This window comes from Hakea prostrata, chromosome 2 (genome assembly GCF_041222555.1).
Source record: "Hakea prostrata isolate BN-2017 chromosome 2, UWA_Hpros_2, whole genome shotgun sequence".
Taxonomy (NCBI): domain Eukaryota; kingdom Viridiplantae; phylum Streptophyta; class Magnoliopsida; order Proteales; family Proteaceae; genus Hakea; species Hakea prostrata.
Genome location: NC_142601.1, coordinates 68,834,934 through 68,856,863, shown reverse-complemented (window position 1 = coordinate 68,856,863; position 21,930 = coordinate 68,834,934). Strand labels below are relative to the sequence as shown.

General features: G+C 35.8%; 1 protein-coding gene across 1 annotated transcript; it reads right to left on the bottom strand.

Moving 5' to 3' along the window:
• Positions 1–6: 6 nt before the first annotated feature.
• On the bottom strand, positions 7–16,171 carry LOC149026051 (tobamovirus multiplication protein 1-like). The gene is made up of 13 exons (XM_089146271.1): positions 15,849–16,171; positions 14,736–14,786; positions 12,049–12,082; positions 7,220–7,306; positions 7,066–7,117; positions 6,146–6,329; positions 5,847–5,942; positions 5,102–5,162; positions 4,128–4,192; positions 2,416–2,490; positions 2,244–2,319; positions 928–1,088; positions 7–573 (listed from the first exon to the last, which is right to left on the bottom strand). The coding sequence occupies exons 1-13, from the start codon at positions 15,969–15,971 to the stop codon at positions 562–564; spliced, it is 1,077 nt and encodes a 358-aa protein (XP_089002397.1). The 5' UTR covers positions 15,972–16,171; the 3' UTR covers positions 7–561.
• Between the last annotated feature and the right edge of the window lie 5,759 nt (positions 16,172–21,930).

Below are 21,930 nucleotides of genomic sequence, written 5' to 3'. Positions count from 1 at the left end.
GAGAGAGAGGCTCAACACAAACCATGGATATAATCTACTTGCATTCATTCAAACATAGTATTTTTACAAAATCATCTAAACCAATGTTTAAAGTATCCCACGATACCATATGATACTAATCGATATGTATCCATATTTGATCAAATCGATACAATACATCTCAATACGTCTCTCCATTGAATTATACTAAAATACATTAGCCAGATCGATACAATACTCATACAGGACGATACATCTCTTAAAATCACCTAACCGATACGATACTCGATACCGATACTTTAAACCTTGATCTAAACTAAAAAAAATTGTTAAACTAATAAAGGAGCAAACACCTCTGCTGCTATTTACACGTGCGATGTACCAAAGCCATGGCAACTACAACTTTAAGGCTGCTATTTGAGGGCCCCATCCAGATGATGTTAACAACTGCAATAACCTTCAGTCTCACGGTTGAATGCCGAGCACTTGTACTGGTGGCCCTGAATTTTCCCATGTCTCCATGACTTTTCACAAACAAGACACGCTGAAAAACTCCATCTCTATATGATTCCTCATGTGGGGCTACCTCGAGGCCTGGAATTTTAAGGCAAGATTAATAGATGCGTTGAAGTCTGGTGGCCTAATCCTGGAAGACTCAGATTTCATCGCAAGAACAATAAAGGAAAGTGGAAAATAAATTGACTGTTAAAAAGGGGAAATGTCAACGATAACAAGGATCTCCCATCTAGTAATGGTCCATAACTATGTAAGGTAAATCTGCATTTTATTCATGTCTGCAGCAATAATTACCTAGCTAAACACTGCATGAGCATTCAAATACAATTCCAGGAGAGGCTATTGAATAAAGGATTACTACTGTTTGTTTTGTGTTTGCAAATAAACTGGATAAGTAAGATCTTTAATAAGACAGAAGATGATGAACAAAACCTGTTTCTCCATGCTTCTGCCTGAAGCCCAGTGTTGCGGATGGTGCATGGTTGCTTGTCTGTCTCTGATGAAAGTCACAATTCTGGACTGGGCTTGTCTATTCTGGGGGGGTGGCATTTCTCTCATGACCCATAATACAAAAGCTGAGGGTACTGATGAACCTGGTAAACCATCCAGACGCTCATTTAGTGCATATAGGAGAAACATTTTATGTATGGTTCACAAGACTGAAAGAATAGGAAGTGGGGCAGTTAGCAATTTGCTTTGTTGAGGTGGAATCATATTGACCCAAGAAAACATGAAATTGAACCAACCAATGTACAATGATTCATTATGATTCAGAGCCAGACTTGGATTTTTCAATCTGGGCAGGACTAGGACTTTAACCACTAACACCCATGACCTCTTGCCACAGTATATGGTCATATTAAACATACTAAAGCTACAAGTTTGAAGGCCTAAGAAGCAGATGGAATAATGTAATGCGCCCAATTACATGAACAAAAAGTAAGTCATATCATCATGAATCTACAAGACCACCCTGATTATTTATTTTCCATAACTTAAATCAAAACAGAGGAGGTCCAATCCTGGTCTCGCACTATTGCGGGTCTGTGTAGGAGCATGCATCCACAGCCTTGACCCATCTTTTGTGAAGACTATTTCCTAAGTGTGGTACAAAAGTTTGAACACTCCAAATTCATTAGTACAAGGTATGCAATTGTAAAGTGAAGAGACCATAACTTGGGTCAGCTAAAGAGAACTTCAATCCTAAAGTTTGAACTGCATTGAGCAAAAGATGTCATTACCTTCAAACATGAATATGCACACACCCAGATACCGAGAAGAGAAAAATGTAGATTTAAAGCCCGACGCCTTTTGCAAGAATCCATTCTCACTTGAAGAAGTACAGATAGAAAGGAGAAAACCCTAGATTTAAGCCCCAATATATTGAAATAATTTCACAATCAAGAGAAGTCCCTGAATATGACCACCCATCACCACATCAACAGTCAACTCTCTTATTTCAAAATGAGCGGGGAAAAAAGAATGATCCTTCAGCACAATGGTGGAACCTACTAAGGGGACTCACTAGCCCGTCCACAACTTGTAGGCAATTCCTACCTCATCAAAATGATAAACTACAGAATACCTAGTGTACATTATCATTAGCATTAAACTGGTCCCAGTAAGTGCTAGAATTAAAAGAAGAGGCAGAAGGAAGAAGAATAGCCATTGCATCAAGTCTAGCGAGGCAAACTAAGGTTTTTGACTAAAGTACTCAAGTTGAAAATTTATAAGGAAAAGTGAAGTACCTATAAAATAGTATAGGATTATTAGAACTGGTGCTTTTATACCCTTGGCTGATGTCTGATGCCAGTAATAAAGCAACTGCAATGCAAATCTAGTAGTGAATTTAGAATGTAGATATGCATTCCAAACTTCAAATCTAAGAAAGATGGGGCCTTACGGACAAAAATTACATACAGGAATATCACTAAAAAGAGCCACCAGAGCACTGGACGTGAAACATACAACAGAGACAACTGCCAGACCAGCAACCTGCAACCAACAGCAAGCATTTTAATGTTAGAACTCAGGAATCAAAAAGACACCTACCACAGCCAGACCAAGTAGGGATTTGTTAGATTATTGATAAATGCAAAATAAGCTGCAGCAAAAATGTTGCAGAATTCCAAGAGGCAAAGAAGAAGAACCCCTCTTTTCAGGATTTTGTTCAGTTCCCTAGATCAGCTGAACCAGTGGTCCAAGATCAGTTCAAGTTAGACTTAGTTTAAGTTCCCATTGATATATATGGGTCATGGGTTCAAAATCTTTGGTTTTCAATTGTATAGGCCAATTCTATAAAGCCCATACCTTGTACATTAGAATTCTCTTATAAGGGATTCAGGCCTACAAGAGATAAGGTGCCTTTTCCATGCTCTTAGAATTTGTAGAAATTCTACTTTTAAGAGTTTTTTTTTTAATGGAACTTCTCCCAAAGCCACGTCTGGGAACGAGCCTTGTGCCCTGGGATGCTTTTTCCATTTTCTGTTTTTCCTCAAAGCTACTAAACATTGTTTCGAGCGAATGAGATTTGGCTGTTGCCTTCAGTTCTGTGGTGAATCAGTAGTGATAATTTCAAGGCAGGATCTTAGGTGGTGACTGACTGGTCATATCCTTCCTGGTTTCCATTATGTTTGTCCACAATTTTTGTAGCCATTTCAAAGATTGCCCGCTCCTGACTTTTTTGCTGGTGAACCAAATGGGAACCTTTTTTAATTATCAAAATGGTGACTTACAGAAGTCTCGTCAAGTAGGTATTCTATTTCTGATGTACTTTCTGTTCTCTGACTTGATTTAGCAACCTCATATTTTGAAATCAGAGAGTCAGATAAATTGAATTTTCGTTCTCTATTCCCAAACAGCCTACTTTACCAGACTTCAGGCTACATCCTGTTTGTTTTGATCCAGTTAGGAATTTAAGACCAAGGGAAAAGGTTTTCCTAAGGGCAATGGAAAAAGGAACCTGTGCACTAAAAATAGTCAGGGGTTGGAAAATTGTATCATCAACAAGGGGCCCAAAGGGTTAGAACAGTAAAAGGGCATACTAGGAGAAAAATGTCAGAGTGGATTTCGCTGTTTATTATTTGGAGGAGGGTTTGAAGGAGTCTGTACAAGTGCAGTATAGCAATATTTTTCCCTCAAATGAAGTCTCTGTTTGGTGCTTGGTTTTCCTTTTTCTACAATTATGATTTGTTGGTGTTCTGAAACCCTAATGCCTAAGTGACTTAGAACCCCCATAAAAAAGCAACAGGTGAAGTTAATCATTCTAAATGATAAAATGTTGATTAATTCATTGACACTGCCCTTCCCCTGCAATTAATGATACAGTGGAAAACATGGTATTTGGCCAGTAGGTCAAGTTTTTGACTCTTGGGTAGTGCTTACGAAGAGTTTTCCTGATATTTCTTCTCCCTCGGTGCCACCCATACTCCACATGCAAGGATCATGGGATTTTGGCCTATGCATGTGAGAAACTGGTGGTGTATACATTGAAAATGCCCTTCCCCAGCAGTTTTGAGCTTTAAGTGAAACAGCAGCAAATATATAAAACTTACAAGAAAGAATCCAAATGTTTAAGAATCAGTTATTTTAGTAATATCATACAAATTTTGAGAAGAAAGAGGGATCACAACCTTCCACATCTCCCATGAAACTTCGTCAGATCGTACTTTGCTCATTTTCAAGAATAGTACCAGGCCTGCACATGATAAGAAACTTTTCATTGGATTAATGAATAAAATAGCAAGTCAGTTCACTCTAGTTGGTATGTATTGATATGTTGAATGGCTTTTAGGATAGGAAAAAGGTACATCTAGAGTAATAAAATATTCAGTAAACTACTGCAATCCCTAAAACATTTCAGTTTGCAACCTACTTGATGTTTGTATTGCTCCAATATAAGACTTCTGTAAGATCTGGAGTGCAGGAGATTATATTGAAAAATATAGATGATCTTCCTGTTCTCATTGAGACAACAAAGTCAAACTACATGTTGTCTAGGGCTTGATTTTGGATACATTAAAGGTTGGTCATCAAGAATATCAGTAAATTTCTGATCTCTAAGTTCTCAAGAGTTAAAAGCCACAAAAAGATAAAACTAAATTGTTTTCATCTGTCGTTAATAATACAGGCATCTGCCTTTCCATTGTCTCCTTTAGCTGTTTGAGTGCTGCAGATCACTCCCTTACTTAATCATTGAGCTTTAATTATGAAGTATGGAGTGTTCTATTTGAGCCTTTCAGAAATGGGGATAAATTATGTGCCTTCTTCTCCTAAACTGCATCAACACTGCAGAGGGAAGAAAGTCTAGTCTCTTATGCCAGACTTGCCAGCCACCATGAATGAAGCATAAGACTTGAGGGGAATAGAAAAGCCTTTCAAAATCATGGTTTCACACATATAGGGTTTTTGTTAAAGGTAAGAAAAGATAACTCTGCCAGCTAGTCTTTAAAGAAGAAAATAACAATCTCTAAATTGTCAATTATAAAAATTAGAAAAGATTGGAGGATATCGCCCATCTTGTGGTATCCATTCAGGGATGAAGTCAACAGCGTGATTAAACCAAGATTAGGGGACTGGACAACCATTTAAGATCATAATGGCTCACCATAGCAAGCCAGAGCTCCTCCGAGTAAAAGCATAGCAACAGAAAACAGATCTATGTATATCTGCATCACAGTTATTGGACAAAACAAATTAGTCAACAAATTTAAATAAAAATTCAGAAGCTTGCTTAGATATATCTAAACAAACTTCAAAAATTAAGCTGAAAGCTTTAAAGCTTTATACCAATTTTAACTAATACATGTTTTAGGATTTTCAAGTTGTCAGAGCCCTCATAGACGGATTTTCTGAGATGTTTCTGTGACTATTGCTTTGACATCTTACCCTTAGCAATTTTGTCTTTTCTACTTTCTTTGACTCCCCTTAGCTATTCTCCTTTCTTCTTTTCAGCCACCTTCAGATCCGTGTAGCCAGCCCCATTTAGTTGGAATAAGGTTATGGTGGTTGTTGTAGATGATGTTCACAACCTCACAGTACCAACTTAAGTGGTCCCACCTGGATCTGCAAGACCCTTCTGGTTTGAGAAGTTGGATCATTCACCTCCAACGAACATCTGGTTTCACTGGATAGTGGATGCGCCTCCATTTTTGACAATTGGTTTGAGGTAACGGGGATACAGAGACCTCTATTGCTATTAGCTTCTCTTAGAGGGGCACTTGGTCTTAATCTCAACGTCCCTCTCTTTATAGAAGTATCTCAAGTAATTCCAGTACTTAATATAAGAAGCAACATGAAGGGATTTTATGCAAGGACCGTTAACAGAAAACTGTCAGGAATTGAAACCTTACACGAGCCACACTAGAAGAATCGATATGGTTTTTTCCCCAACCAATCCAAATAAGCACCGCAAATGCCATCATGAATAAAAACACTAGTAAAATCACCTGCAAAAAGAACAAAAAAAACTGAGGTTGTGAAAAATAATATCAATTACTTCTTCAAGAATATTGCTCAAACATTACAAATAAAGGGGGCAAAGCCGGTGTCAGAGGCTTCCAAACGCGATGAACAAAAATAAAATATATCAACAAACATCATAGAACAAAATGGAGGACATTCAGCCATATGATACATATCACTGCCATACCAAAATTACAAATTTTTGCCGGCTTCCAACATGAATGGCATGGAAAGGGCAGCATTTTCGGTGACTATCCCTGTTGGATTTGGATGAACCTGGTCTAACTTGTGTCTTTTCCAATAAGGCATCCCGAAAATTGCAGTCATCATCCTCCTCATCTTCATCATTTGCTTGATGGCAAAGGTCAACCCTATAAAATCATTGCCCAGTGAAACATATAACGTACACACTGTAAATGGAATTGCATTTATTCAGTTAAAAATTCAACTATATAAACCCCACAAAAAGATATTACATAAATTTGCATTATTAAAATATCTTTGATAAAACACAAAACAGAATCTTACAATAAAATTCCATTGTTTCATATGATTCAGAATACATGTACAAAAACCATTTCAGCAATTTGACAAAACCATTAGATGCAGGAGCATTGTAAGGAAGGCTTAAAAAAAGACAAGCACTGCAACAGATTCAACAATAGATTGCTTTCTTATCAGTGAAGAGGGACTCCTCACTGTAAGGGGTTTTGTATCTATCTGGTGAAGTCTTCACTGAAAGAGTAGGCTAGCCTTTCTCGGTAATTTTTTGAATGGTAAATGTCTGTCCATCTTGAAAATCAATTAATACAGTTAATCAAGTTGATTCAAATGAACAAGGTGGTATAGCATGAACAAGTTGTGCCCTTTTGCTTATATGTCAATAAAAGCTTCTGTTTCCCATTCAAGAATAAATGTTGTTGAAGAAATATGCTCAATGGTGATAATGGGCATCATAATACCTATAAAATGCAGCAGAACATAGCTTCCAGATTCATCACAGGTTTATAAAACCAAAAGTAACACAACATAACATACAAAAGAAAATAGAATCAACCAACTAATGAAGGGGTAAAAAATAGTGGGCAAGTAGGGAGAGAGAAGTACCAGAATGACAAAAGTAGCAGAAATGCTGCAAGAAAGAGAATGCTAGGACATGCTGCATGAAGAGAATCATTACTATTAAAAGATTGCCCAGCCATTGATTTTGAATATGTAAACGAAAACCTAAATATAATGAAATGGAACAAGGAGAGCATACTCATCAGGACAAATGCACAAACATGTATCCAGAAAATCCACTCCTCACAAGTAGAAACAATTGCTGATATGAAGTATATGCAGTAACCTGACCAGAAAAAGAAGTCACAGTAGAAGTGTCAGCATCCGAATTCAAGGTGCAAGCAGAATAAACTTTTAGCTATCCAAAGTTAGAACATACATAAATCATGACATCAAGTGTCTGTTAAAAAAGAGTTGACAGCAGATATATGAGGAAATATTAATCTATTCAATAGGTACTATAAATTGAATTCAATAGCATACATTGCTTCATCAAGCAAAAGAGGATCTCATGCAGGAACAATATGTAAACAGAGAAACATCAAAGCATTACTGGATGCAAGAAATCAGGATGGTGTCTCAATGAGAAGCCATGCAATGGCACCAATAAACAGGTTTCAAATGTGGTTCCTCCTATCAGTGGTGAATTCCACCACACAATAAATGCATATCTCAAGAAATATAGAATAAAACAACCGGACATGTACTATATTTTTACAGTCTCTAAGATTACAATGACACCTCCCCCCCCCCCCCCAAACACACCCCCAAATAATAAAAAATAAAAAAGATAGAAAAAATCTATTTTGACTTTTTTTTTTATTCTGTTCATAACATTAATATGGGGGTACCTCGAACAGAACAAGAAATGTCAGTGAAGAACCATAGCTGATTAGCTAGTAACTACATTATTCCAAGCCACTTGGTGAATAAACCTCAGCCAGAAGAGAAAAGCCCTAAACATTGAAAATGCAACCCCCCCCCCCCCCATCTTTCTCCCTATTCGCCCTTCTAGCTTCCGAATATCCCCCAACGCTGACCATCATGGACATCTATATCAGTACCAAGACAGAGATGCAAGCCAAAAGATAAAGGAAACAGAGAAAACATAGACTAGTCAACTTTGCCATAAAGGAATGAATCCCTGTGTGGCCCAAAGGAGATTTTAGTTGGGAAATAGGAACAAAATTACCTCAAATGGCATCTGAATCATGAGAGGGGATTGGTTGTTTGACGTTGTTTGACATTGTGTTATCTCTGAGTTGTTTTTATTTCAACGGTGGATAGTTAAGTGCAGTTCAAGCATTAAACTTTTAACCATCTTGTTTTCTGTCAAAAGTACTTAATCAAAATTTCATTTTATCAGGTATCATAAGGGTCAATTTGTCCTAGTTTGAGTTCCTTTTATTTTAAATCTACCTAAGTACTGAACTGTTCCTATCATTTTATCTGGGACTAACTTTCTGGTGTCAATACTTTATCCGTTTTGCCTGTTTTTGGTGGTTGGAGAAGTGATTTGCAGTTGACTACCTGACAAATCCAGATCGTATGCTATGCATCTCATACGACCTTGAAACTCATGGGAAAATAACTCGCACGAAATATAGTTTTTATGGGATTAGGAGTCCCATGGGTTTAAATTTTGGATGTTCAGTGATTTCACCAGAAATATCTCAGTTTCGATGACCAGAACAGAACCAAAATAATGTAGGTTATTTCACAACTAGACAATCCCTACCTCAATCGAGATCACAGACAGTCCCAATATAGATATTGATTTCAGCTCTGATTTTGGAATATATAGGGATACTAGTACCAGGAATGTTTCAACCTTTAAAATCTTCCCCAATAATAAACAGACAATCAGCAGCAGCCTATACACTTCAGTTGTAGGTCAAAAGATAGAGAGCTTTATAGCCAAAAAATCAAGTGAACCAACAAATAGATCAGAAATTAAAGGACTGGAGATATTACCGTCAAATGTAAGGTCTAGTGGAGGGATCAAAACCCTAAATTTCAGCTCAAACAGGTAGCTGGGGACTGAGATATACCAAGGTCATGAAAACAGAAACTAAACCTTGAAAATAAAAGCTTAGCATATACAAGCCACACCAGTAAGTATCTCTAAACAGGGTTTAGTGGACCCCCAGGGAGGTGGAATATAATCCCAATATTTTGGCTAAAGCTCTTCCAGTTACACAGATATGTTGGCCCCCAAATCTGAAAGGAAGCTCTCAGATCTGGAATTTGTACAGTTAATTTCACCTGTAGAGTCAGAAATTCAATGCAGCTGTTGTAAGTATTTGCTCTAGATCGTTAACTTCTTCACGCATGTGAATTCGAAGACTCCCATTGTGCTTTTTACCCATTGTGCATTTTCAAAACGGCAGTGGCGCATGATATGTGGCCTTTGATGGCTGAAAAAATCCAGCATCCAACAACACTCAATTTTCTCCTCAGCTCTTCCAACCACAGTGGGTCCACTAACTTCATCCTTTAAGCTGCCATTGCTGGAAGCATAGCCCCTGGTTCCAGCTTAATGAAATTTTAGGGGTGAAGAAACAACACCCAGACAAAGCTTGGTTTCTCTGTTCTCAGAAAACAAAACAGAGAAAGAGGGAAAAAGAACAGTCAAATGGAAGAGAAGGAGATGAACGACAAAGGGATAACATAGGGGCCTCTCACAGAGAAAATTGATTTTTAAAGCCAAGCAAAACAAAGGGTGTACCCATTGCACGAGCTCCTGCCACTGCAGGATTTGGAGAGGGTGATAATCAAGGTCCAAAAACTCATTTCATTTCAGTGTTTCGGTCTGATCTAGATAACTGAAATTCCAAATTTTGGTGAAATCTCCTCAGAACTTGGTATTCTTCGTGCCAAGCTTCGATGGGTCATTTCTGCGGGTTTTGGGTGAATAAGGCCTTAAACTTTGAGGAAACCCTATCTTAGGCTATATTAACATATTTAAATGATCATATTTGCAAAAATAGTTACCTAAATTAGTGTTTTGTATTTGTAACCTTGATTGGCAATATAAAGTCAAATCCTCAAGTATTATACATTTTTACATTGTTTAAGTACTAAACATAACTAATAAGACCTTGTATTTTCCTTGTCTTTTAATATTATTATTTATTCATCCAAAAAAAACATAACTAATAAGTAATTTAAAGTTTTAAACAAGTAGTGAAGTAAATCATTCAAAAATTGTGTCAAAGACTCATTAAAAATAAGTTCCTAATTTTCAAGGAAATCATCACATTAATGCCCCCCCCAGCCTAAAGTCCTAATAAATTTGTTTAGTAATCTGTAAATACTAATAATAACTACGTCAAATAAGGTTAATCTCAGTACTAGTAATAACTACAATGTCATCAAAGGTTAATCTCACCAAAGTCATATGGAGCCACTGTGCATTGATCTCTGAGTACCTATCCTACGATATGGTTTACCAAACTATGAAGAAACCCACTGACTTATTGTGATACAAATAATGCAATGCTGCTCAGAGCATGTACGGCCACTGGGTTTGAGTATAAGAAAATGTCGTACATCAAAAGACATTTTTGTTCATCCCTTTGAGTGGGAGTCATACTCCATTACCAAGTTTTCTGAGACTTCGAACCAAAATTACAAAATTTTCCAAAATTTCAACCCAAATGTGGTATTTTTTTTCATTTTGAAGTGGCACATTGTTTCGGCCACACCGAAATCCTTGAAATATTTGGAAATTTCAGCCAATTTTTGAACTATGCCATAATGTACATGCATTACTTCTACTTTCATAGAAGTAGTTTCCAAACTCAAACTCATGACCACTTGATCATAAAAGAGCAAACTTCCATTGGCCCAAGGCTTGCATAAAGCTTAAATTATTTCCTATTATTCATTGGGGCAATAAGGGTCCCATCTGAATGTGGAAATTCTTTAATTGCCAAAACAATTGAAAAGGGAAACTAATTCCTAATTGTAACTAGCTGGAAAACAAAACTCCAACAATCTAGCTAGACTCAATAGTCATACAAGGAGATAGCAACTAAAGATATTATATTGGAAGAACACAATATTTAAGTCCGGCCGTCCATAGCCCATATCACCATGCTCATGAACGCTACCAAGTGACCAGTATTTCAGGTATTGTTCGTATGAATGGTAGATGTACTGAATTCAAGGTTGGTCTTTTTCTTCCTTATGCAGTGATCCACATCACAAAGTTATTTCAGTTGTTTCAACTACACATTATGAAAAATACACTTAACTGCTAAGTCAAAGGAAGTGACAAAAATATTTTGGTTTTGGCCATGACAAAATCTCTAGGACTGAAATCAAAGTTATTTGTTAATGAGAGATTGAATATGGGAACCAACTTAAGGAAACCTTTGATCATTTTTCTTATATATATTATCTATAATAATATTCCCTTCTATTGCTGGTTTTGATTTTATATCAAAATCTGTTGACGATTCACTACTTTCAACTGTCTTAAAATTGATTTTTACAAAACCACATACGATATTATTGATAAGCAGCAGCAGCCAACATTCAGGTGACATCAAGACTATTAGTTCATTCATAAAAGCAACTCAAAGACCGGTTGAATCAGCTCCTCAAGCACCCTTGCTGCACTAAAGGTAATCAACCCCTTTGACTCGGGAGGGGATCTTTCCGGTCCCATACCACAGGATCTCATCTCTCTTCATCTTTTTCAATTTTAATTTATTATGCTTCCATTTTGTTTGCTGCAATTTTTCTTAACATTATCCATAACCATTTATACTCTTTCAGTTCAGCAATAACTCTTCATAAACCCACCATCAATAATTCAAATACAGAAAACCACTATCAGATGACAGAACATGAACAAGTTGATCAGAGATACCAAAAGAACCTCAAACAGCTGTTAATGCGACTAATAACATAACATATCTAGGATAATCAAGCTTGATGCCAGCATATTAAAAAGAAAAGGGGAAAATGGGACAAAAATTAGTAGATGCCATCTCCATTTGTGAACATATGATACGTCACCTATGTTGGAAATGCCAATCATGAGATGGAATACCTGTAACAGACATTTGATTGGATCAAAGACCATCCCTCTACACTTAAAATGAGGAAACAATACATTAACAAATGTAAAAAAATTATTCTTTATCAAGAAGAACTCAACCAGTTACAAAAGGACCAGCTTACTAAACACCGTCCCCCCCCCCCCAAAAAAAAAAAAAAAAAAAAAACGCACACACCATTCATCTTTAAAATAAAAAAAATAAAAATAAAATAAAAAAGCATGCACACAGTCATATAAACGTATAACAGTAATAAAATTATGCAAAACATAATCTAGAATGTATCACAAGGTTAGTGGAAAATTACAGGAGCAAGACCCACATAATATATATTAGAAGCGGGAGAGAGCCATAGGTGGACTGACAGGATAGATGGCATGAGAGAATGAAAGATTTATGGGGACTAAGCATTACCTACGACAACAAAGATGAAATCATAACAGAACCAAAATACTTGATTGGGTTTCAATATAATAGGAATAAGATCGTCAATCGATCAGGCAGAACTGAGTGATAAGATGACAGTAGATGACTCCTCAAGTTTGGTTCTAATGAAGGGATGATGATGAATATCTACCTTCCAATTATACATGTTAAGTACATAGCTGAGAAATCAAAGAAATATTTTCCATATAATGCATTATGACTGCTTCGACTCTCACCAGAAAATACCTTAAACTCTACAGGAATTCAATACTGACAAGTCAGAAAAGTCCATAAGTACCAAATGCATTGCAAGGTAACCTATTCAGCAGCTTTTCTAAAATGTCTCTCAAGTTCTGGTGCTGTTAGATCAGTCCAATATCTATCTGATAACCCTAAATACTGACTTCTGAAAATATTTTGGCAAAACCCAACAGAAATCAAGTCTAACTTGAAACTGAGGCTTTACTTTTCTTTCCAATTACTAAACTGAGATTTACATTAAGTTTTTCATAAGATCTTTCAGTCCCTATTCCTTAATTCCTGAATTTCATTTCAAATTGTCTTTAGCATTGAAGAAGGCTGGATGCCATGGACCTGAGGAAGACTACGAGAAGGGCTCAATAAACCCCTATCCATTAATGAGCAGGTCACCCTAACCCTCAAGGCTAGTGAGTGCCACACATAGTACACCTATTGTATATCTGCATTTAAAATTCTTTCTTTACAAGTAGGAATGTACCATTAGGATCTTAAAAGTTGTAATTTAATTACTGATGTTCTTTTAGGCCTCAGAGGATCTAGTTAGTCCTAAAGTACATGGAGCAATTAGGAGTAGGTAATTTTCAAAGTCAATCAACAGACGTACATAACACCGTCAATTTCCTACATGGCTATTTTGGGAACCCTTTCTGACACATCCTCTTCTCTACAAACCTGGATAAGACGATTTGCTATTCAATGTTCTAATCGTTAGATAAGAAATTCCCATGTAGGCCACATATCCATTCTGATAGCCCATCTAAACTGTGTTGATCACCATGTAAGGGGATTTCCCCTTGTTTTGCAGCAGTCTCTATTATCCAAGCACTTCCAATGTTTACAACCAATTTATTAAAACATTATAATCACATACAGTCATCAGTTAGCTCTGAACCTTAGTTTATTTCTTTAAGTTCCTTTATCTTTGATTAAGTTCCAATTCACAACAACTTAATCCAATTCAAAATAGAATTCTGAATCATGCATAAATTGACCTGCAAATTTGAAACCATTAGAGAATAACAAAGACATTACAGTCACTCTAATGTCTCTTGGTTTCCATCCAGTTTTCCTTTTTCTTTTTTTGAGTTTAGTGTTTGGCCTCACTTCACATAAGAAAGGAATTGCAAGCTCTTTTCATGCCAATCAAATACCTATTTTCCCCGAGTTATACATTGGCAGTAACTTTCCATGCCTAATGCAGCAGTCCTTCTGACATCAGTGTGACATTTTTCCAATTATATTTGACTGCAATTATTGAATTCCATAGTAATGAGCTCCTTGAATGGGGTTGGAGTTTGCAGTGAGAGAAGGATTCACCGATGTTATGGCAGGAGGAGATTGGGCAACTACCATTTATGGGTTGCGTCTTTAATAGAGGAGCCCTAGATGTTTGCCCATGTCATTAGGAAGGGAAGATAACTTTCATTCTTCGGGCTATGTTTGGATGCCAAGAAAAAGGGGGGGGGGGGACATAAACAATAATCATTATTATGTGATGGTCGATTACATGCCTATCTCTCTCCTAAGGATTAATTTGTTTTCTTTTCTTTTCTTGGCATACAACCAAAGCCTGGGTCTCTGCCCTTGCCATTACGGACAGAATAATAACTTCCATCCCAGGTACTTGTTCAACAGGATAACAATAATGACTTGGTAGTTCCTTTGGCCAGGCAGGGTGCTCCTACACTCGGTGTGCATGGAGTCGTATACCTCCACCAGATAGAGTTGTAATGTTCTATAGTTTGTCGTCTTGGATATTTCTAGTTGATTGATTTGGGTACATTGCGCTGTCTGTCAGGCCTTCATACTCCCTATAACTTGAATAAAACTTCTGATTTTGCTTAAAAAATTATTAAATTGAAATGACCTATACAGAGAAGAAATTCCAGTATTTATTCCACAGAAGACAACTAGAGTGACCAAATCAAGTAAGAAAAGTAAAAGAAACATAGAGCTTACTTTTTGGCGTGTCCAGCCTAGTCGTTGATTCTGCTTGTGAATCCTGATCAACTGATAGACAATGTCAACATCATTAATAGAATGACTAGTGACATTTAGCATCAATTTTTTAATATAAACATATCTGAAGTGAATATCATTATGCTTAAGCAGTCACAATAATTATTTTGTCAAGTCGCATTATACTTATATTTTGAGTTTGCCATTAAAGATAATAGTCACAAGCTTATGAAATCTCTGTAGAACCAGTGGCAGTGGAAGCAGCAGCAGCTCCTCGCAACCAATACAGAAATATAAATTAAGCAGGCTATTAATTTTGGTTTTTCAGAGACCTAACTCACAAGTAAATTCTGAATCTTCAGTGCAAAGCTCATACACATTTATTTAACCGTGGAGCTTGAGGTTTTGAACAGTAGGCATCTAGTATACTTTTCCTTTTTGGTAGTACAATCATCTGGTATACACATGGATATACCTTTTTCTAATAGCTAATATAGTAGCAACTTTTCATTAAAATACGAAAACATATCCTTGATAAATAGACTGATCAGCATCTTTTTGAAGCTTTGCGATATTTGAAGTGCTTCTATAATATTTGCTACACAGTTAAATTGATCATTCGAAAACCTTTTTGGGATGACAGTACGAGCTCGTTGAGTTATTCCGTCAAAGCGGAGTGCATTCTTCCAATCCAACAGCATATTCTTCCCTCCACAGGGATTAACTGAACACGAAAGCGAATCATGTCCTAAGTTTTCATCCAAGATATCTGACTTGTCAATGTTAACCAAAAAAAAAATTTTCTCACGCGTTATCCTTAACCACAATTAACAGGAGGTCAACCAGCATAATATCTAAGCCACTAGTCTCCCAGGCATCTCCATCAATCATAAAACGACCAAATTCAACCATAAAAACGCAAACCATTGTCGATTCCAAAACCTCAGGAACTCATTTCAGGTTTCCAGATTTTCGGAAAAAGATCGATTTTCCGGTTAATATTTAAACGATGCAAAAGACAACTTAATTCACATAATCGAATTGATAATCACATTGTTGAGTAATAATGATATAGGATCCGAACAAAAACAGAAGTTCCGAAATCGAAAAGACCTGAAAAAGTGAAAAAGCAGCAATAGCAGCATCGACACAGGAAAGAGCGATATAAACACCGATCAAACACTTTGGGAAGCAACGACCGCTCTCCATTGCTAACCACATCTTCCACCGACTCATCGTCTGCACAGAGACTCTTTCTCTGTTTGTCTGTTTCTGTGAGTTTGAAGAGTGAGAGGATTTTGGCTCGAAAAACCAAGTGTTTTGAAACTACTACTTCTTCTTCATCTTCTTCTCTCTTGCGCTCTCTGTATCTCTGTATCTCTGTCGATGAAGTAGCAGGAGATCTGGCTGGCTGGTTTGATAGGAATTGACAAGGTGGAGCTTTGTAAGAGGAAACACATTGCATTTTTAAATTTGGGTATTTATGTAATCTTAAAGGAAACCGCCCCTCATTCGTCAAACCCTCCAAGTCGTCGTCATTTTTTATTATATTCATTTTATATACCATATTTACCCCCCCAAAAATTATATACCATATACGGAGAGCTTTTGTCGATTTTTTTTTTTTTTTTTTTTTTTTGTCCGAGGTTCAGACGGGCCCAGCTTGTGGCCTTGTGCACACCTCGATTACATCTGAAGAGGGAACTTTATCGTCTACAAGGGTCGAATCCGTGACCTCTCCACTGAAAAGTATGAATCATACCACTCCGATTTCACCCCATGTTAAAGACAACCCTTTTCATTTTCTTACGTGAACATGGAAGACAACCTTTTTACAACTTTTAAAAAAAAAATCAAACTTTGACCTCAGATGAAAAATAAAAATAAAAAGGGATAATTACTATTGCCCCCCTGTATTTTGATTTTATTACTAATGTATCCCCTGTATTTTGCAAAATTACTAATCCAACCTTTAACTTTGTCTATAATTACTAATACCCCCCTACTGTTAAGTTCCGTTAGTTTACTGATGATGTGGCATCTCCATATTTTTTAGAAATCCCAAAATACCATTTTACTTATCTCTTTACTTATTTACCCTTTTGTTAAGTTACAGTAATACCCTTAATTAATTGTAGAGAAAAAAATAATCATAATCTGTTTTACTCTTAAAAAAAATCACCAAAATAAAGAAATAATAATTGAATAAAATTAAAATAGAAACCGAAGAGGAGGGAAGATAGAATTCAACTCAAATTTGGAAACTGAATATCACCTACTTCGTTAATTCCTTCTCTGGCAAGATTTTGTGGTTTCGTCAATGGTGGGTTGTGCGGTTAAAGCATGGAGAGTTCTGCATTGTTCCTTCCAAACGATGGGCGAAACCGACATTTACGCATATCGCCGAGAAATCGCGTTTCTCGATATCTGAAATATCGCGAGATATCGCGATATTTCCGATATTTCGGGAAAAAATATTTTTTTAATTTTTTTTGTGTATGCTTTTTATACTATTTCTTGCATTTTTTAGGCGATTTCTCGCAATTGTATCACAATCTTACCAATTTTATCACAATGATTCAAGACTCAAAAGTTAATGTGTTAAATGTAATTCGGAAGAAAATCTACATAGAGTAACTTATAAATAGAAAAACTTTTTATAGTAAAATCATCAAGATTAATGAGCAATCTTACCAACTATATTCTAGTGATCTAGTCCTCAAAAGTCAACATGCCAAATGTGGTTAGGGAAGAATATATACATGAAATAATTTATGGAAACAATTTAATTATGAAGATATTTTGTAATAGAATCGTCGGTTAATCTTTTCAACTATGTCCGAATGATTTAGGCCTTAGAAGGTAACACATTAAATGTGGCTAGGCAGGAGATTTAAATGGAAATATATATTAAGAAATAATTTAAATTATCAAAGTCAACATGCCAAATGTGATTAGGGAAGAGTGTATACATGAAATAATTTATGGAAACAATTTAAATTAGTAATGAATCTTATAAAATAATCTTCAGAGTGATTTGATAATCGTTCCAATTATGTCCTAATGATGTAGGCTTTATAAGGTAACATATTAAATGTGACTAGGTAAGAGAATTTAAATGGAATAATTTTTAGGAAATAATTCAAATTTACCACATATTTGCATCAGATTAGGATAGGCATCAAATTTACCAAAATTATTGCATAAAAATACTCAAAAAAAATTAGGGCGAAATTTCTATAGGGGGGCGAAATATCGCCGAGATATCGATTGATGTTAACGTTAGTGGAATTCCGAAATTTCTTTCCTTGGTTAAAAGTCTAAACTCCCATGGGGAGGTGTTACGTTTCGTTTCCAATATTAAAAAAGTGGTTTCCTTTATGCTAGAGGAGAAGGTGGGAAACCAAATCGAATTTGAATTTTGTCAATTTCTTTAATTCAAAATAACTATGTTTAGTGAAGGTGGAAAACCAATATTTTTTAAATTCAAAATAAATGAAGTTAGGGTAAAATTGACATTTAATCTGGTTTTTATAAATGGGGTAGTATCGTCTTTTGATTTCTTAATTTTAATGAAGGACAAAATGGACATTACATATTCAAACTTAACGGCTACTTAACACCGTTATAAGGAAGGGGGGCAACAGTAATTTTGTAAAGAACAGGGTTTTATTAGTAATAAAATCAAAGTACAGGGGGGCAACAGTAATTATCCCAAATAAAAAAGTTTTTCTGTGCATAGTAGTGTAGTTTTTTATATTTAAATAAAAATTTCATATTAAAATTTTATTTTTATATTATTTAAAAACATTAACATAGCCTTCCACAACACAAAAGGTGTAACACCAGCTGATAAAAAAAAAACGTATAAAAATTGCATAAGTGTTTTTCCGCAAGCACTTCACTAAGAATTGTTGGTCTTACTTTATCGTACAAACCTTACTTTGCTACATGTAGAAAGACTTTTAAGGCCTTGGATCTCGTGTCCAATATATCAATGACAAGTATCCACATAAGCTTCAATGAGAAGTGTGTTTCTTTCTCATGTCTAAATTCATTTGACCGGCCAGTTTAATCATTTTGAACATATAAGATTAAACCATTTCTTTCCCTCATTCACCCTTGCGACAAAGCATCATTTTTACATATATGTATCTTGATTTTTAAGAGGTCATGGATTCGATCCTTGTAGATGATAAAGTTCCCTTGAAGTCTACACTGATAGTGTGTTAGCGACTCTCTTTACTCCATTTCCCTCAATGCTCAGAAATGTTCTCTTGATATTTATTTATTAAAGTGTCCATCTTGTTTGGTGAAGAGAAGTCTTTGAAATAAGATGAATACTCAAGTCATATGATGTATAAAACATCCAATAGCACATCCAATAGCGTACTTGCTTTGCTGGTTCAATATATTATTGTTGATCTTAAAATGTCATTTTTTTGGTTATGATAAAGAAAGCATAAAATAATAAACCCAAAAACTAAATTATCCCACCAAAAATAACAAAGAAAACTTTAGGAAAATATGGGAGGTTGATGTTAACTTAGTGGAACACATCATGGAAGTGATGTCTTTGTGGGTTTGTTGGCAACTTGTTCTTGATTAAACATCTAGTGCAATATCTCCATCAGGTGTCAATGTACAAGTGGGAATTTTAAGTGAATTTGTCAACTTCGATGAAATTCAACAATAGGGACCAACATCTTTTATTCATCAAAACCTAACTTTTCCAACAAATTTACTGGAAGATTATTTTGATGTTTTGACCTCAAATTTACTGGAAGATTATTTTGATAGCAAACTCTCTTACTTCTTCTTCTTCTTTTTTTTGTACTGGTATTTTTTTAATACTGAAAAAATAATACCATTTGCAAGGGTCAAACCCATGACCTTTTCACTGAGAAGTATAGATCTTTACCACTCAACCAACCCTGCATTGCCAGTTCTTTGCATGTTTGTTCCAAGTGCAATAATATTCTTAAGTTGATAACCTTCAAAATGTAGGCAACCAAGTCTTATCATTCACACTTATCACAGTTTAGGTTTAATGAATCCTTTCAATAGTTAAGTAACGAAGGTATTGGATTTTCTCAAATGATTGAATATTATTGTGTTTTAAATTTATATATACATCCCCTTAGATAAAGTGGTATCTCATTATTGATTTATTATTATTATTATTATTGCCTTATTGTATGCATCAGCTGCAATGTTCAAAATAATTAGCATTTAAACTTGTGTTGTTAAGTGTATTGTTTTGTGCTAGGATTAGGGTTTAAGCAAAAGGTTATTTAAACCACTATACCTTAAGTATATAGCTCGGAATACCCAAACTATTATTTCTAGTTAGTATATATAGACAATACTAGGTTTTAGTCATTTTATAGTTTATGAACTTTCACTTAAGGTCCACTACGCAATTAGATCGTAACCAATCCGATAACCTATGTTAGAACATAAGTTGGGTAATATCTGAAAGTTCTTAACATTTTGACCAAATAGCCCTTCATGATAAATGAACTCAAGCTTATATCCCTTAACAGTCTAACAACTTCACACCGGCACTGAGTGTCTGGCCCAACGTTAAAATGTTGGAGGCCAAGCAGTCTAGCTGAACCTCTACAGCGCTAATGCAATGTTAGTCGAGTGGTAACATCCATACTTCTCATAGGAAATGTCGACATATTAATTGAAATCTCCCTCTGAAGATGTAGTCGAGGTGAGTACAAGCTAGCCCGGATGAATCTCAGTTCCCAAAAAAGAACCTCTCCAACTAGTGAATCTTACATTGACATTCATTAGAAAGAGAGATGCTTTACCAAAAGAAACAGAGATACTACATATTACATTGTGCCTAGGATGCCTTTCTGAAGAATTTGATGATCCGACCATTTCATCACTTAGTTACAATGCACACATAAGACCTGACCCTCTCAGCCATGGTCCATGCTACCTCAACAATGCCAATAGTGGTGTTGAGCCCTAAAGCCTCCCAAACCACTTCAGAACCATAGACGATATTGTTTGCACAAGGTTCTTCTACGTATCGTTCACTATCGCAACTATATCCATGCACAGAATCACACTCATCCACAACTTTAGCCTTTACTTTCTTTTTTTATTATAGGCTGTGTTTGTTTGCAAAGGTGGGGTGGGAAAAAAGGGGGGGAAAAAAAAAACGTGTAGGTCGCAAGTGTATTGAGGTGAGGGAGAAGGAAAGGAAGGGAAAGGGTTTTGTGGAAAAGTGATAGTGGTGGGTCCCACTTTTTACTTTTCCAAATTTGTTCACAAAGTCCCACCAAATTTGTGGGGTTTTAAAACGCCACATCACTAGACAACCCTAAACCGTAAATCAATGAAACTTGTCTCTCACTTTTCCTCCCCAAACAACCAAACAATCTACAATTTTGAGATTTAAGGGAAAAGTAAAAAATCTACACTTTTTTTAAGAATTTTCCCACCCCACCTTTATTCCAGCAAACAAACGCAACCATAATAACCTTTTGGTTTTCACATCTACATGAGCAGAACAAGGATTCAACATGAGGGGAGGAGAGGGGGATGCAAGAATGATAGTCTAAAATTTGGATCACCTCTTCCCCATTGTGTGGGCTCATGATGAGTCCAATAAGGAAAAATTCCTAGATGGTTAGATTTGAAAAATATTTACTAAATTAGATATTTAATTTTTTTTTTTGAAAATAATTACCAAATTCGAAAATTTGTGATAATTTTTTCTCCAATTAATATTCTACCATAAAAGAACAGAACTAAAAGTGACAATTGCCGGAAAAAGCATGGAAGTGGTAACCAGAAGATGGCTTCAAATACCGAAAAAAATCTTAAAGAGGACGTCTTCAACAAAAGAGAGCTGAAACCTATAAGCGTTTCTGTTGAGAAGGAAGATTTTGAAAAGGCAATCACAGTAACTACCAAACAAAGCTCATCAAGACGTTGTCCTTGATTAAACATCATAGAAATCATCAAGAAATATATGAGGTTGACGTCGCATGGTAGAACACATTCGTTGAAATCATCTTTGTGGTCTCTTGGCAAATTGTTCTTGATTAAACATCTAGTGCAATTTCTCAATCAAATGTCACGTGCGAGTGGGGATTTTAAGTGAATTTGTTGAGTTAGATGAAATTCAACAATAGGGACCAACATTCATTGAAAACCTAACTATCCTTAT

Bases quoted from the DNA above. Each gene is read 5' to 3' on its own strand.
- LOC149026051 (XM_089146271.1), bottom strand. From the start codon at position 15,971: ATGAGTCGGTGGAAGATGTGGTTAGCAATGGAGAGCGGTCGTTGCTTC. The intron at 7,307-12,048 runs GTGACGTATCAT...TTTTCTGGTCAG, and splicing joins GATTGGCATTTCCAACATAG to GTTACTGCATATACTTCATA. The intron at 7,118-7,219 runs GTATGCTCTCCT...CTCTTCATGCAG, and splicing joins TTGTGCATTTGTCCTGATGA to CATGTCCTAGCATTCTCTTT.